Below are 17999 nucleotides of genomic sequence, written 5' to 3'. Positions count from 1 at the left end.
GCAGTAACCTTGGCTGGGTGAAAAGCACTTGGAACTTGGGGGGGGGGGGTTGCAGAGGGGGTTTAGAGCCCCCTCGCACACATTGCTTTGCTGCTGTAAAAATAATGTTCTCTTTGCCTCCCACCTTCCTGTGACTGAGGTAGCCCTGTGTTTGAATGCACAGACTTGTTGCTATCATTCTGAGTTTGAGTCTTGGTACCAGGTTTCAGCAGTGGGGCAGTGTGACTCCAGTGGGAAGCTAGGATCTGGAAGACCTGGGCTCAAATCTAAACTCTGCTATGAAGTTCAGTGGGTGACCTTGGGCTAGTTGCACATTCTACTTGAGCTGCTTCACCCTATGGTACTAAATCTCTTTTTTTGCTGGAGCATATTTTTAGGTTTATTCTAGTGAGGGCAGACCAGTGAAGAAGCATGTGACTCTATTAGGATGCAGGTACATTCTGACTGGATTCTAACTATCACTCTGTGACTTGACCTACGCCTCAAGTTAAAACATAGCTCAGGCTCAAACCTGCCCAATTGCTTCCTCTGCCATTCTGAATTTTAGCTTAATATAATTCCTCCCAGGGTGTGATCCGAAGGCATATGATGCTGCAATCTTGCTGGTCTTAAGTCAGGTCTTTGCTTAGATGGAAGACCAATCGCCTTAGGAACCCAAGTTCCATCATGGAAGAAAGGCAGAATAATAAATTGAATAATAAAATAAATCTTAAGGAAATATAAATTCATCAGTACAGATATTTAAAATCAATTGACATGTCCAACTGATCCCAAAGGTATTGGCACCCAGAAACCAAGCGAAGAAACATTGTTTGAGATGGGCAGTGAAACAGATCAAACTGCAAGTAATTTACAGTACTGTGTCAGTTTTTATTTCAAGTCACATTTATTTGTTCTAATTGAAAAAGTGAACTTGGAAAAACAGAGGCTGGGTTATTTTCACACATAGGCTTGATTTTAAATGGCCACTTTTGACATGGAAAAGTCATCACTAGATAGCATCCTGGCAACTTTGTGAAGTGCAGAGGTCTTTTATATGTACCCCTTGATAAAATGGTCACTGTTTTATTATACCATTGGAAGTGTTGCATTGTCATCAGGTGGTGACTCTTATATGTGTAAAAAATGTCCATATGAATTGTTTCCCAAGTATATTTTTATAATTATTATGTTTAGAGTGGCTGTGCCATCTTAGTAGTGTATAGTAATAAAAATAAAGACACAGGCAGTGCCCATGGATGTAACATTTTAAATATAAAACACATGTAGTGACACTCCAGTGAATTTAAATATATGTAAAGAGAATCTTGTGAGTTGCAATCAATTTCCAGGATTGCTTGCTTCTCCAAGAGTTATCGGTATTTTCTATGCCTCTGTAGGGGTTAACTTTGGGTATTCATGAGGCTGTATTTCTAAAGGTCGTTTTTCCATTCCCTGGAACAACATATTTTATTTAAATAAAGAAACTAGGTTAAGCAGATGTATTATTTTACATTGTCTTGGTTGTGCTGAGGACTTGACGTTGCTTAATATTTCAATAACTTACTAGTAGCAAAGGTCTGGGTTAGCAGTCCTGCTCAAAGCATTGCAATTGCCATTTTGCAAACTGGCCCTCATACTCTAGTGGGTGTATTATAGTCATTGGCCTAGATAGCACATCATATGAAACCATGGTTTTCAACTAGCTGTGGTGTAATTTGAATGAGAAATGTGCTGGTGCATTCTGTTCAGATGTTTCTGCAGGGGTGTCCCCTCCTCCTGCTGTTGCCATACTGCAGATGAAAGAAGACTGAGTTTGGCTTGTTGTTCAGACCAGGCTTGTGGATTGTTTTCTTCAAACAAACCATAAGCAGTAAGCCCAGAACAAACATTGGTTATCACTCAGGATTTCTTTGGAGGAAAGAAACTATGAGCTCAAGTCCAGGCAACACAACAATCCAGCCTTCTAAGGAACACCACAGGAACTTTTGAGCAGAGTTCAAAAGTACTCTACTCTTTGTAGCACAATAAGTTATTTGGACGAGTACACTACTCATGCAGATTAAACCCGTTCTTGTTATCAGATTATGGTTTAATGTGACGTGTGAACTGGGCCAATGTGTTGTATGCCTTTTATTCACCAGGTTAGGTCAGGTCTGTACATTTAAATAACCTTCCAGGATGTTTTGTTCCAAAACACGACTTCTCTTGAATTCCTATTTCTTTCAACGAGTCTGGTATAGCAGCAGAACTGTGAATTATGTCCCCTTCCCTACGCTTCTTAAGTTCATCAGTATGAATGTGCAAAGAAGGCTGTTGACTCTATTCTGTCTTGGATTTTGCAGTTTACAGGGAACGTCAACAGCAACACGGGTTTATATGGGGAGACAGGAGAGAAACAGCCTCATTGTTCTGTTGCTCATATGTTTCTGCATGCTGCCTTGATGTGAAAAGATCTTTAGCTGCTTTGATGTATGAATTGTTTTAGAAATGTGAAAGTACATTCCTCCTTTGTAATAACCACTTTGGGGGAAAAAGACGATGGTAGGTTAGGTTACAGAGAAGGGCGGGTAGAATGGGTTTGCTCCCTAGTGCCGTTCTGCAAACTGTTGTGCAAAGCACTAGGGGAGACCTTGCTGCACAAAGTACCTGCAGCTGCAAAGGCATTATGCAACGGCATGCCTGTACACTGGGTACATGAAGCTCTCCAGTGCATAGTAAATATTTCTCTGTTGCAAAGCTTGTTTTGCAGCAGGGTTTGGGGGATTTCAAACACCTTACTTGCCAATGTTTCCCAGTGAGGAACTGCATATAACCCAGCTGTTAGGACAGGGATGGTGAACTTATGGCCCTCCAGGTGGTTGCTGGACTGCAGCTCCTACCAGACCCAGACAAGCACAAACAGCTACAGAGGATGATGGGAATTGTAGTCCAGCAACAACTAGAAGCCAGAAGTTCCCCATCTCTGTATTGGACTGTGTTTTGGGCATGCGAAAAGAGGGTTAAAACTATACACAGTACAAGATACAAAATCCAGTTGGGAAAGAGAGAACGTTATCTTGTGCAAATGGAAGAACACCTCTGGATTTCACTTCATTGTGAAATGTTCTGCCAAGTAGGATCCGATCTTGCTTTGAGTGGAAGGGCACCTTTGGATCCACGTGACTCTTTTTGAAGTTAAAAGAAGAAGAAAAGCTCATGCCACAGTCGTACCACTCCTTATGCAGAAGGAGATCCGCATCCAGCAATCTTCCTTCTTCCTTTCTCTCCCAGGCTATGCTGTACCTGTGCTACGATGGCTCATGGCCATAATTTTTACAAATATTCTTGGAAAAAAATAAAAATTACTTTTCATTAAAATCATCATAATATGCCCTGTGACCTTCAGGTTACTCATCTGCTTAGTTTTGGTAACTCTGCAATATTGGGTGTTTCCAGACCATTCACTGGGCCTTTCTCCAAGATGAAGCATTTTAAGCCTGCACCCAACTATTAGGACTATGTCAGGCTGGAGGGGAGTGGCTTACCCAAGAGATCTGTTTGTGGCTGTTCAACTATTACCTTAAAGACTTGTGCTAATTAACTTTGCACTGCCTGATACTTTGTATAAGGAATAGCAAATGCTGGGCAGCCTATTTTCTGTCAAAAGGAGGATTCCTTAGTGTGTGTTTTGGGGGGAGGAAGCAGGGAGGTAATCAATCCATGTCTGTGTGTGCATTTGCCCATGCCAGTGACAGAGCTAGAATTAATGATTGGCAAAGCCAGGGACATGCCTTCTGGACTGGCTAATCCAGAATAAAGGTGGATTTGCTTCAGTTTTCCCCATGGCTACATCAGGTTTGAATTACCAGTCCTCTGAATTTCAAATTTCGAATGAAATTATTTCTTTCTGATTTCAGTGTGTGTGGGGGGGGGGGGAGAGACAGACAGATGGACAGATGGACATCCACACTGTACATTTAAAGCCCATAACTTCCCACAAAGAATCTTTAGGTTGTTAAGGGTGCTGGGAATTGTAGCTCAGTGAGTGGTAAACTACAGTTCCCATGATTCTTTAGGGGAAGCCATGGCCTGGATGACAGAAACGTACCAGTTTGTTCTCAGACAGCTGGGGGGAGGGGGTTATTGTGGGACCCACATTTCCCACCTGTGTTCTAAAGTAAGGGGTCAACGTCGAAGAACCACATAGCCTTATGAAATGGAGGCAGCAGAGTGTAGAGCAGTGCCACAAAATTCAGCAAATATACAATGATGGAATAAAGCTTGCTTTACTGAGGGGGTTCTAAGCATTGTGCTGAATTGTGACTAAGGGTGCTTCTAGATAGGAGTTTATTATGGAATTGGTGCTGCTCATGTAGACAAGGCTTGGTTTTGGTTTTTGTTCTTTTTTTTTAGTTTCCACATGACATCATTGCCATTAAAATACTGGTCCATGCTTCAAAAGTAATAATAATAATATGGATCTCCCCTTACTATAGAAAATCCGATTAGTAAAAGCAGCCCATTAAGACATCTGCAATTACAGCTGGTATGGAAGCTTGTTAGCATTTTGGGGCGTGTGATTTGGGTGGGTGGCTTCTAACACAACACCCCTATACTTCCATTTGCTTCCCAGTTGAGCACAATCTAACCATTTTCTTCCTGGTAGCTCAAATGATATGAGTGGGCTTATTTCCACCAACTGCGACATGCTGAAGGCACATTTGAATTTCAGCAACCTGATTAGGAAAGGCTGTTTTTCAAGATCTCTCTACTGTGTGTGTGTGGGGGGTATGTACCTCTGAGACTATGGGCTCCTCCACATTTACCTTTTGCCCCACACTTTCTAGGCTTTAAAATTAGATAAAAATATTTATCCCTCTTGTGCAAAAACCTTGGTACTAAAAATTAGAAACAAACAAATGGAAATGTCCACCCTCCCCCACAAAAAAACTAAAAACTACAAGTCTCTATTTTTGCTTATTGTGAAACAAGATAACCAAGGCTTGCAACATTTGCTCTTGTGAACTTCCTGAGAATTGTTTATGAAAAGGTGTCCGGAATAGAAAAAGTTTGTGCAGTTTGTGATGTAGAAGTGGGGCAACAAACCCACATGGGTGGAAAAACGATGAATACGCAGGATTGAGAAAACTGGGGTGTGTGGAAGCCAAATACTCACACAGAGAGATTGTATCTGAATGACCCATTTGTGATATAAGGCCCCAGTCTGGAAACACAACTGCGTGCAATTGAGTCAAATCTGGTAAACAAGAATAATAAGAATTGGAACCATTTGTGCTGTTCTGCAGCTAATCCCTTCTCCTCATCAGATTTTAGCTCCACTTCTGGCTAGCGTTATGTGTATATGTAATAAGGCTGGTACTTTGAAAAACTGCGATGTCCTGTACCAAAATCGTCATTTGGGCAAACATTTCGTCCCTTCAGCCTCACAGAACTTCTGTAAATCCTGTATACAGTATCGAGGCTCTTTTCTCTGCCTTTACCAAAATAAAAATAAAAATGGAATTAATCTGGTGGTCATGTGGACATCTATAAGGAATAACAATCTGCTTAAAAACACAAAACGCTAACTAGGATTCAGGCTGCTGTTCAAATACACTTACCAGGGAGTAAACCCCGTCAAGAGAGTGGGGCTTACTTCTAAAAAGACACTTAGAAGAGTGCACTGTTAGCCAAATTCTGCCTAGCATACAACTGAGCGATGGTTATGCAACCGCACAATTTAGTCACAGTCGTGGGCAATACTTAACACATGAGTGTATACGATCTAACAGAAAGTCAGGATGTTACTCCATTGAATGATTATAATTTTTAGTTTAGAGGCAATTATGAGTGTACTTACTACGAGGAAGCTATGGAAGAAATGGCAAAGATTTCTGAGGAGAGAATTCTGATTATACCTCAAGTTACCAAGGAGAACACTAGATGTATTTCAAAATGCTTTCTATTTTAAGGATTGTTCGTCGTAATAGTCTGACAGGATATATTTAGAAGCGGCAGAGGTCCCCCCCTCCACCCCCCCTTCCTTGTTTGGGAAAATTCATACTACTTTATGCCAATATGGTTATAAATCACATAGTAAACTTTCCAGTTTCATGGAAAAATGGTAACCCTCCTCAGCTTTGGTGTCTGATAGAAGGAAGATAAGTAATAAAGAGTCTCCTGTGTGAGAAGAAATAGGGAGAGCCTGCTGTTTTAATTTTGTTCCCAGCGGTGGGCCGAACTTTGTTCTTTCAGCGCCAACCTTCATGACTGGCTTGATTATAATGTTGGAATTCAATCCCTTGCATATCTTTGGGTTTGGAGCCATTAATGGAGTCTCCAGGAAGAGGGAGACATCTCCTGCAGGAACATAACAGTAAATAAAACTAATAACACACTGGATTTACACACAGTAATTTACACACAGATTACTCGAATGTGTAAGTTCACAACAGTGTCAGATTTTATTTCTATACCTTTAGATGCTGCTGCTTGAAATACAGTTCAAAGGAATTTCGTTTGTATTTCTTGGGACATGGGAGAACTGTAGTGTCTCCCACCCCTCTTTCATTCTTATTTAATAGTTGAAATGCATGTATTTTAACACAGTGCACAGTCCAAAGAATACCATGTATGAATAGGAATATGATATGTGTGTGTGTGTGAAATTTAAAACTACCGTATTTTTCGCCCCATAGGGCGCACCGGCCCATAGGACGCACCTAGATTTTTTTTGGGGGGGGGAAATAAAGGGGGGAAATATTTCCCACCCCAGGTGCGGGGCAGGGGCGGGGGAAGCCCGAGCTTCCCCCGACCCCAGCCCCGAGAACGGGACCCAGAGCCATACCGAAGCTGCGTGCAGTTTGGCATCGCTCTGGGAGCTTGCGGGGCTGGGGGAGGGGGAAGCCCTCCGCCAGCCTCCAAACCAAGTCGGGAGACAGCGGGATGGCGCGTTGCACCTCCCCGCTGTCCCCCGAGTTTGCTGGGCTGGCGACGGGGAGGAGCAGGCTTCTCCCCCCGCCAGCCTTCTAACCAAGTCGGGGGACAGCGGGATGGCGGCGTTCCGCCTCCCCGCTGTCCCCCGAGCTTGTGGGGCTGGCGGTGGGGCTCTCCTGAAGCCTGGAGAGCAAGAGGGGTCGGTGCACACCGACTCCTCTCGCTCTTCAGGCTTCAGCGAAAGCCTGCATTCGCCCCATAGGACGCACACACATTTCCCCTTCATTTTTGGAGGGGAAAAAGTGCGTCCTATAGGGCGAAAAATACGGTAGTTGTTCCAAAATGAAGATTAAAAGGATGTTTATAGCATTCTGATGACTGCTGGTTATTATGGGGACAACCTAAGAAATGGGTAGGGGTGCAGCTGTGTTATACCAATGAGCTCAAACAAACATTTAATGGCTTGGTCAACAAAATCTCAAAATGGTGGAGAAGAATTCTCATGAGAACGCCAGAAGGATGTGAATTCTGTCCTCTCATCTTTTTTTTTCATTTCTAAGTTTCTGCATAGCATGTGACAATAGGGTCCCCTTGTTTTTACATTTGATTTTACTCCAAATGCTCATACATCTTTAGGCTAAAAAAAAAGTTCATTGAATGTTGCTGGTTTTCTTTTTACACTTGTGCATTCTGCTCTAGGCTTTGTAATAATTTGCACAGTGGGAGAGGAGCCAGGCGTCTGTCCATCAGAACATAGGAGACTGTGCTTCTTAGAACCAGCTACCAAATTCCTGACAATATTATAGTTAGTGGCTTATGCATGTAGCCATCCATTCAGTTCCAGGTTGGAGGTGTGAGTAATTCAGATTAATCTTTGTGTATTCTACTTCCCCAGCAAAAGTTGGCCCTGTTCACCAGTTCCCCTACCCTTATTTCTTAAGAAGCTTCTGATTTAATAGAGGAATCGCCATTGAGTTTGGAACTACTGTAGTTTTGAAGTCAGTTCTGTTGTCATTTGGATTCTCTGCAAGGATCTTTTAAAGATGTTGATAGAGTGCCTCTCCCGATATCAGCCTGCCCCTTTCTTAAGATCCAAGGAGTGTCTTTAGCATGTCCCATCACTGGTGGAGATGTGGTATGTGGTGATGCAGAAGAGAGCCTTCTCTGTGGTGGCACCCTGTTTGTGGAATATCCTCCCCTCAAGTGAGATTGGCTCTGACAATATTGTTTCACCAGGGCAAAACCTATTATTTGCCCAGGCATATTATGGTTTAGTTGCTTATTAGCCTGCTTTGTTATTTTTATCTCCCTCTATTTGTTTTGAGGGTTTCGGTGCTGGTTGTATGGTGGTTTTTAAAGTTTTGCACCCTGGCCAAGTATCTGTAGATGAAGGGTGAGTTATAAATATTTTTAATATATTAAAAGGAAATAGTTGGCCTTCAACCAAGTGTGATGTCAATTGGCAATCAAATGGATATTTCTTTCTATTCTTTTTCTAAGCCACTCACCTCTTATTTTAAGTTAGTCTATCATAAAATATACATGCTGCTCTCAAATTCTTTTATGTCAATTTTTTTTAAGTCATAGGATCTTGTTGGTTACGGTTAGCACTTTAAATAATATAAAGTTTGATGGGATCCAAACATGCATTGTCTCCTGCTTCCATTATGTTATCCATGATGTAGGCCAATAAAAAACAAACTTTGCAGTCTCATTAATACAAAGGGCCTTGGAAACTTGCAAATTGCTCAAAATAATTAAAACTTCTGTAAATTGGCTTGTTCAGGATGACTTATCCTGAGTTTGAAACCTCTTCCACTGTTTCAACTTCTGATTTGTTTACGGGAAGAAGTGAACAGATGATCAATGGGAGCTGAAATATGATCTGAGGAGCCTCATGAGTACAGTGGAACTTCAGGTTGCGAACGTGATCCATGCAGGAGGCATGTTCGCAACCCGCAGTGTTCGCGTCTTCACACGCACGTGACACGATTTGGCGCTTCTGCGCATGTGCAAAGTGTGATTTAGCGCTTCTGCGCATGCGCGAGCACTGAAACCCAGAAGTAACCCGTTCCAGTACTTCCGGGTTTCGGCACATCCGTACCCCGAAAATGCGCAGCCCACAGCAATCGCAACCTGAGGTATGACTGTACTCAGGGCTTTCTCCCAGATCTCTGTTTTCATCTTGTGGTACCTAACCTGTGTAAGCTGTATCATAACTCTAAGATTCTGTGGGCCCCGCTGCTTCATACAGGGCACTGGTGGTGACTGAAGCAAATGAGCAAGTGAAATGAATGAAAATCCCAAGCCTTGAAAACCGTTGGTATAATAAGATCTAGAGCTCCAAATATTTAAACAATAATCAAGGACCTGTACTTGTAGGGTCAGTAAGTACCATATTTTTTTCTATAAGACGCCCCCTATTTTGGGGGACTCCAAATTAAGAAAACATTACCAGTGTATAAGACGAGCCCCAATTTTAAACCTATTTTTTTTTTGTAAAAAACCCTAGTCCTATACATGGAAAAATACGGTAGTTCTTTGTGTGCATGGTTGAATGTGCTGCTCTGATCCATTGTAACTAATAGAGAAAAACTGCTCACAATTTAGGGGAACTGGCTCTTGAAGTTATAAAATGGCTAATCCTTTTCTTCTTGGTTTATCTTCCAGATCTACGCACAACGAACTAGAAAAGAACCGGTAAGTTACTGATAAACTGTCTTCCTGAAAATGCAAACTTTTATCAGTGTGTCTAAATGTTAAACCCTTCAGTTTGCCCTGGCAGCCTGGAAATGCCACATTGCACCAGGTGAGTGCTTTTTTCTAAACAGAACAAAACAGCGTGCACACACAGACACACACACACACACATCCATGCAAAGATCTGGAAAGAAGAAGTACCTCTCTTACCCTCCCCGAAATGCAAAGAAGTGACCCATTTTTGCAGCTCATCTGTATGCAGAAGAAATACTGTTTCTCTTCTCTTTGCAAACTGAAATCTGATTGGGTCAGTGTCCATACATGAGGTTGCTAGGGTATCGGATTTCTCAGACACTACATGTTAAGGCCTGTCATAATCCCTGCCTATTGCAGGGAAATGGCATTGTCCAATGGCTTTTAAATCTGGCTAGCCATTGCTCCTCTGGAGTGGTGCTCTTGTAACGTGCTTCAGGATGCAGCCCGCTTATCCTTGAGCCCAAGTTTTTCAGCAAGTCATGCAGTTTTGTTGCTTGGCTAGCTCTACTCTATGACTCATCTCCTTTGTAACAGGAGTTAGAGTAATATAAATACTACTGAGACAACAGGGACTTAGTTCACACGCAGATCGGGTTATGGCATTGCTTTCAGGATGCTATCATTGTACCCAGGCTTCCTATTTATAAACGTATCTTCAGGATTGGGGAGGGTGGGTGTAGGGAGGCTGGTTGAATCACTGTTCCCAGGCTCACTGATATGGTCCTGTGGAAGGGAAAACCTCTTGCATGGGAAGGGGAGACTTACTCAGACCGCCTTCCGAATCCACTGATAATGAAGAGGGGACTTCAGGCCTGCGGCTCCAATGGGACCCAACCACCTCTCTGTCTGGCTGTTGGCCACACCCGTCACAAATTCTGCCTCATCAGCTCCTTGAACAGGTGCGGAAAACCCTTTTGCCCTGCAGATGTTGCTGAACTACAACTACACCAGCCCCAGCAAACCTGGATGATGGTCCAAGGTGATGGGAGTTCAGTCACATCTGGAGGGGCAAAGCTTCTCCACACCAACCCCTGAATGTCTTTTGCCTGCCCTCATACTCTGTATCTTGCTTGCCTGGGTGGAGAGTAGAGAGGGGGCTGTACGAGTGTGGGTAGAAATTAGCTTCCTGTGCAAAGGTAAACTTCACCTTTGCTGCCTTGCTCACTTTTGCCTCAGGCCCTCTCCACCCCCGGCATGTGGCCCTCTGGCAAGGCGCTCAGATTGGAGCCCAACCCTCGGTCTGAAATGGGTTCCCCCCCACGCCACCCGCAGCAGGGGCATCTCCAGCTTAGCATCCTGGCTAAAGACACAGCCACAACTCTCTGGCTGGAACAGCAGAAGTTAACGTGCTTCCACAAAATCAAAAGGTTCTGTGTGCACACCAGCGTCCCTCTGTCACAGCAGCGCTTTGTAGTTTTTGTTTTGGTGTCCTGCCTTGTCCCCTGACATCGCAAGCCTGTTCTTTGTGGGTTTCCTGTGTATGTTTACTTCCTTCTGCAAAGGGCTGGGGGTTGGGCCCGTTGTTGTTGTCGTCTTGAGCTGAGCTTGCAATTTCAATTAACGATAATGCTAAAAGTGCACACAGCTGTATGCTTTTGAGGCACCAATAGTTTTGTGAGGGGGAGGGGATTTTAAAAAGGAGGGAAAAACACTAGGGGAAATTCCGATAGGTCTGTGGGAATGCAAAGGAGGTCAAGTTCTGAAAGAAAACAGAGGGGAGGGAGCAACAGATGCATAGGCACAAAATCAAATGGGAGAAGCTGGGCTTTATTTTCTCGCCTGCAAAGGGCCATCGACCACAGTGGGAAGGATTCAAGAGCCCTTTTTATGCATTCAGGCGTACACGGGTGGGCTTAAAGTGGACGTATGTGTGTGTGTGTGTGTGTGTGTGTGTGTGTGTGTGTGAGAGAGAGAGAGAGAGAGAGAGAGAGAGAGAGAGAGAGAGAGAGATCCTTCATGTGTTCAGTGTAGAGGGGGCTCTAAACAATTTTCAGTTGAATCTGGATACACTCTACCCTGTGATTGGAACCCCTGTACAAAGGGAGGCTTCTGGGCATGCTCAGTTGAATGCAGCCAGAATCTCCATGGGAACCCAAACATGGAGAACTTCAGGCCTCTCTATCTGACTTTTTAGGCTCGGCCTCCAGGTCACACCCCTGTGTGCCCCCCTACACAGTTTTCACCCTTATGCATTGTTTTGAGTGCCCAAAGAGGACTTGGGAAAGAGGTAGGCAGATGAGGAAGATATCAGCTGGACTGTATCTCTCTCTCTCTCTCTCTCTCTCTCTCTCTCTCTCTCTCTCTCTCTCTGTGTGTGTGTGTGTGTGTGTTCCCCACCTAAAGCTCTTCTGCTCTGTAGGAAGAATCCTGATGAATTGTTAGATTTTTTTTTGGAAAATATTGCTAGTATGATTAATGAATCTTTCTTGCTAATGAGCAACCTCGTATGCTGAATGGGTACTGATAACTGTAATAAATGAATAGGTGCTACGGGCCACGGATTGAGAGAAGGGGTACTGTAACGCTGTTGCTCATCAAAAAAAGGGAACATCACAGGAAAGGAGGAAGTACCCAAGTTGCAAAGAACTGATATTAATGTTTACAGAAGTCACATCCATGCCACACCATATATTTAAAGCGCTCTTGCGCCACCTTAGCAGTCATGGTTCCTATGCAATTGTACCTCTGCCAAGGGGTCTCTGAACAACTTTCAGCCTCCTTAACATACTACAATTCCCAATATACTTTAGCAGCATAAGAGTGCTAAACTGTGATAACTAGCACAGGATATTTCTGAGATTTTGACTTCATGATGTATTCCTAAAAGCTACTGAGGGGAATAGTTACAATTTTAGCTTTTTGCGGGTATGCCTAAATAATGCCCTTTGTCAGTATCTTTATCGCCCCAAAGGACTTACAGTGGTACCCTGGGTTGCAAACGCTTCAGATTACAAACTCCGCTAACCTGGAAGTAGTTACCTTGGGTTGTGAACTTTGCCCCAGTTTGAGAACAGAAGGCGGCAGCGGGAGGCCACATTAGCAAAAGCGCACCTCAGGTTAAGAACAGTTTCAGGTTAAGAACGGACCTCCGGAACGAATTAAGTTCGTAACCCGAGGTACCACTGTATAGGAGTCTTAATGGTGTAGAATTTAGATTTATCACGAGGAACATAGTAGCCTTGTTAAATTTGGACATCTCCTTGGGAGGGGTGGGGAAGAAAACTGTCCGCTATTTCGTGCATTTAAGAAACACATAGTCACAGTGCATTGCAATTTATAGATCCCTATTACGAGCCAAGTTGCTGTATGCTGTGTTTCAGTTTCCTGTCAGTGGGTTGGAGACAGGGCAGGAAGACTGAAATATGCAATGTGGGGAGAAGTTTCTGCCATCCTAGTACAGCTAGAGAGCTGCAAAGCTGAGCATGCTGCCATTCAGGAACCTCACATCATGTATTGTTTACTTTCTTAAACTCTTCTTGTTTTATTTCCTTTGCCCTTCACAACAAGAGCTAAAAATCCCCAGTGTGTGTTCTTTATTCTCTTTTGTGTTATGTCAGCAGCATTGAACTTGGGACGCTTTTAAAATTAGTTTTGCCCGTTTTTGGTTTCGTTATACGCTGTCCCTCCATTACGTGTGTGTGTGTGAGGGGGAGGGAGGAAGCGAACACAGTAAAATGGGAGCAGTTCCCTGAGGTATGATTCCATGTTTCCACGTAAATATTGCAGTCACAGAGCTGGGTCCGGTCTCTTTGATCTTTCCCACCTGCCAGCTCCCTTTTCGCAAGGGTTAGATTAGGGAAAGTTCCATGCAGGTGGCCCCATCCATATGGCTGTGATATACACAAACATCCTCTCTTGCAACAGCAGAGGATCATGTTATGTGGTTCTTGCACTGTTCTGTGTTTGTGAAGGAGCTTTAGAGAATTTAATCTGGACTTTCAGCCTTCAGAACTTCTAACTGTAAAAGCTCAGAGCAGGTTTGGAGATGACTGGTCTTCTCAGACTTATCATCCATCTTGCTTTCAATGAATAACCTCCTTCACCCTACTCCTGAACACTGGCATCCAACGTTGCCCTAATGTTTTGGAGCAATACTTTGCGCCCTATTCCAGTCATGCTCAGCTATTGAGAAAGCAGTCTGGGTTCACTGTAGGTTCCGACAGCTTTATCACTGAAGCAAAGTGCTGCTTTTGGGTTGGCGGCATTTTGCTTGAGGAGTAACTTTTGCCTTCACTTGAAATGCATTCTGTGTTTTTATATGTTGGGTGCTTACAAGGATATCAGTGGGCCACTAGCAGGATAGTGATTGGCTCAACACCTGAAGAGCACAAGGAAATAGGCAGCAGGTAGTGAGGTGCAGGGTGTTTGGGGGAGAGGACGGTGGCAGGGTTCTCTGGCTTGTGTCCCTTTTCTCAAGCCGTTTATGCCAACAAAATTTAATGGACACCCTTCTGGTGCAGCTAAAAGTAGAAGTAGCTAAAACAGTCACCTGAGAACCAGACAGTGTGTTTTAATGCTAGTGGAGAAATCTCCTTCTGGGCTCCAAGGCAAACAAAAGGATTGCTTCACCTTCAGATTTTCATTGCTCTCTATCTGTAGCGTCTTTAAGTCTGCAACTGTCTGCAGACTTAACATTGGCAAAGATAAAAGCCCTGAATCTAATGGCTTTGTTGCAGGCAGTTGCTCCTTTTTGCTTCTTTCTCTATTCTTCCCCCACCCCCTTGTGGAGATTATTTCCTTTTTGAATCCCCCTGTTATCTCCATTATTGACATACCCTGTAATTTTCAAAATTGTCCACTATTAGGTCCCTGACTCAGTTTCTTCCCCCTTTGTCTGCAAGTGGGTGCTTGTCTGGTGTGGTGTTTAAATTTTATTTTAACCCCTTCTGGTCAGGCAAGTGTGGCTTTTAAAAACATAGGCACAGAAATCATAGGCTTTGCTAACATCCCTCTTCTTTGTGTTAATCACTGTGTAGCATTATGTCTGCACTGAGCTTAATGTTAACCATGGTTTGCTTTAGATGGGGTTTGTAAACCATCGTTGGCTTCTCACGCCTGCTCTACTAGCTTGGATTCAGTATTGTTCATAGCCCTATTTGCTTTTCCTAGATGCCTCTGTTGCATGGGCAGCTAGCTTTGGGCTGTGTACCATATCCATCCCATCCACCCCTCTCTGTTTTACACTCAACTGGCTTCACTGGTTTCTGGCTGGAAGCCAGATGGTGCTTTTTTCTATTAGCATTCTAACTCACTTAACTCACTTGCTAATCTCTCTGCCCCCCTCCTTGAAATTCTACAAGATTGCTTCAAGTGGGCCTGCTAACTTCAGTAAACAAGCTGAGACTATGTCCATTGGCGGCACTTTTTATAAATTCTTGGGACAAATATTTCCCCAGTGCTTTCTTTCTGCACTTTTCCAAAGTGTGCAGCTTCGTTTAAGCTGTGAGTCAAATCTGTGAGATGTGTTTTAATAGTATCTCCACCCACAACCTGCACATTTTTGAAACGTGAGCACGTATTTAAAATATTTATATCCCATCTTTCAGCTGAAGTTCCATTTGGACCCAGACATAATTCACTGTTGCTGCCACTGTGTGTGAGAATACCAAACAGAACAATCCTGACCTTAACCTCCCTGACTCATTTTGTAAATAAACTCAGGAAAACTAGATCAAGTATTTCACATTCATTTATATCATATTCCTAAGTGTATGGTAAAATCTGCACACATTTATTTCCAGTACTTCATATTAATAACTTGTAAGACAAAGTGCTAGACGCAAATCTTATTCTTCTGTTATGTTCAGTGCTTAATAGACTTGTAGCAGTGTGCTTTCTTTCTTTTAGAAAGACCCTGAATTTTACCCAGCAATTTGGATCTTGCAAATTATAGCTTAAATTTGTGAGTGATGTATGACTATTTTAAAGTTTTGCATGGAAGAACCTAAGGGCTTTGATTTTCTGGTACCCTATTCAGATTAATGTATGCGTATTTATTGGTATCCATAGTACATTCTGAGTACATAGTGCACTTTTAAAAACTAGAATGTGTGTAGTTTAATTTCAGGTTCTTTAGTTTCAGGTTCTAGGACTTGGCTGTGTACAAGTTTTGTCTCCCTTAATAAGAGTTCCTCTTTGGCCATATCTGTTTTCGCAAGTTGTCCCCTCACTGGAGGAACTTACCCCTCGGTAAATTCTTCCTTGCTTCTCTGTATAGTGTGCACTTTGGGAAAATCTGCGTGTGATGTTATCATTTATATGTTGGAATAGCTGTGCCCACCTGATACACAGTAAAGCCTCTTCCCTTTGATGAAAGTGGTAGCTTTAGGTATGAGCTGTCAGCACCTCTGCTGCCAGAGAGTTGAAATGTGGTTCTGGGAAATCTAGATTCACGTCTAGTCAGCCTTATACATTCTGGATAACCTTGGGGACTGGCTGCCTCTCAGCCCCAAGCCCCCACGTGCGAAAGGGAATTGTTGTGACCTTGTTCAGACGTTTCTTGAGTTGATAAGCAAAATAATTATTGTAAAACACTTTGAAAATGAAATACTGCTGTATAAATGATTGATAATGCAGGAGCAAACCATTTTTATCCTCACGTTTTTGACTAGCTGTGATGAATGTTTCATTTTGGAGGTGAATCAGAGCACTTCTAAATGGTGAATCTCCTTTTGTAAAGGAAGCGTGCATACAAAAGTACATAATTTGTGTGGTAAGCCTGCTATGGGAGTGGACAAAGCACTTTTTAAAATATACAACCTTATTTTGTTCCCTGTCTGGTTTTGTGGAAACCAGTTTTGTTACAGCAGAAACTGGCAGTGTGTAACACTGATTTGTTTATAGACACTGGTAACGCCACTAAGCCATTTCCTCCCTCCTCCCTGAAATATTATTTAATTGTTTTTAAATTGATTCTACATTTCTAAAGGAGCAAAATGTACATGCAGCACCTTGAGGTAAAGTTACAAGAGCCCACTGAAGTATGAGGTGAGGGGCAAGGAAAGATAACTTGAGTCACTGGCCATTATATCAGTCAAACGTCCTCAAATGCATTTATGTCTGGTGGCACCTTAAAAATTTGTAAATGCTGGAACAAGTGGTTTCAGAGGAATGCTCAAGAGATGCAAAAGAAAGAAAAACCCTTTTCTGTCATTGCTTGATGAGATCCTGGAGGATCTGTTTATGTTACAGACCTGAAGTCTTAGCTGTGTTTTCCACGAAGGTAGTGGGATCTGCGGAAACTGGTGGCATTATAATCCTGAAAGTTGGGTGCTTGAATGGGTGGAAGGATTATACATTACTACACCTACTTAACCATTTGGCCCAAGGGAGCAAGAAATGGATTTCTTGCCAAACCAGTGCTCCTACTGGCATCTTTGCACTGTACCAGCCTTGCCCTTCCCCTTCTGGCAAGCCGCAGTGATGCAATTGACTGGAGGTCAGGTGAGTGCTACTGCGAGTTGCTTTTAAGATGGGCTGAATGTCAGCCTTGGATTAGGTTATGTCTAAAGTCTGTTGGACTGAAGGTGGACATCCAGTGTGGAAAGGAAACTTGCCTGCAAGTTTCGGGATGGTAGTGTGGTTCTTTAGCTACTTGACTGCTTTGCCTGCCTTGAAATTTGTGCTGTTGTTGTTTCCCAACCACAAGAGTTGTTTCCCCTGTTGCTACAAAGGCAGTAACTGATACAGCAGCGGCAGCTTGATGAGTGCACACTGCAAACATTATAGAAAGGAATAAGACTCCCTTCCCATCCCGATTCCTGATTAGAAGTATGTTCAGGCAGGTAAATGGAGTGTTGAAATGGACTTGTCCGAATCTCAAGCAGCTTCAGGCCTAGTTAATTCCACTCAGGAGAAGTTTAGAAAATGTGGTTGGAAAGCTATACTATATGGAGAAAATGGATTTTAGAAATAAGATAATATTTTCGGGCTAGTGTGCTACTGCTTTGTGGCTTAGCTCATTTTGTGCTTAGAGATGCATGATTAAACAGGGGTTACGCACATTCCATTGGGTGCTTCAAAAACCACTCCATGCCTGGGGAACAAGTTTTGGGGTAGAATGAGCCCTGCCAAGACTCAAGGAACTTAAAATAAAATCAAGAGTTTGCAGTGCTGCAATTCCAGAAATTATTTCAAGAACAAAGTAAAGACATCCTTGAAATGATGGTATGTTAGTGTTTAATGGATTTGTGGCATGTTTAATGTTTTTTTCTAATAAGAACAGTAGTTACCTTCAGTCCCCTAAAACCTGTGCATTCTCTTACTGTGACTATAAGTGTGCATGCTCTTGCATTCAAATCTGATATTGAAACTGTTGACAATTCAGTTTTTCTCTTTTTTCTTCATAACTTGGGTTTGTGTCATTG

At 42.9% G+C, this 17999-nt stretch overlaps 1 protein-coding gene across 3 annotated transcripts in view; it reads left to right on the top strand.

The window, feature by feature from the left end:
• The window catches only part of MXI1 (MAX interactor 1, dimerization protein), a 73674-nt gene that overhangs the window by 27111 nt on the left and 28564 nt on the right, over positions 1-17999 (top strand). For all 3 annotated transcript variants that reach the window (XM_053389249.1, XM_053389248.1, XM_053389250.1), the window contains exon 3: positions 9568-9597. In XM_053389249.1, coding sequence (XP_053245224.1) covers positions 9568-9597 — 30 coding nt within the window. The remainder of the gene's footprint in view (positions 1-9567; positions 9598-17999) is intronic.

This window comes from Podarcis raffonei, chromosome 5, assembly GCF_027172205.1.
Source record: "Podarcis raffonei isolate rPodRaf1 chromosome 5, rPodRaf1.pri, whole genome shotgun sequence".
NCBI classification, from domain to species: Eukaryota; Metazoa; Chordata; class Lepidosauria; order Squamata; family Lacertidae; genus Podarcis; species Podarcis raffonei.
This window is presented reverse-complemented; position numbering and strand designations above follow the sequence as displayed.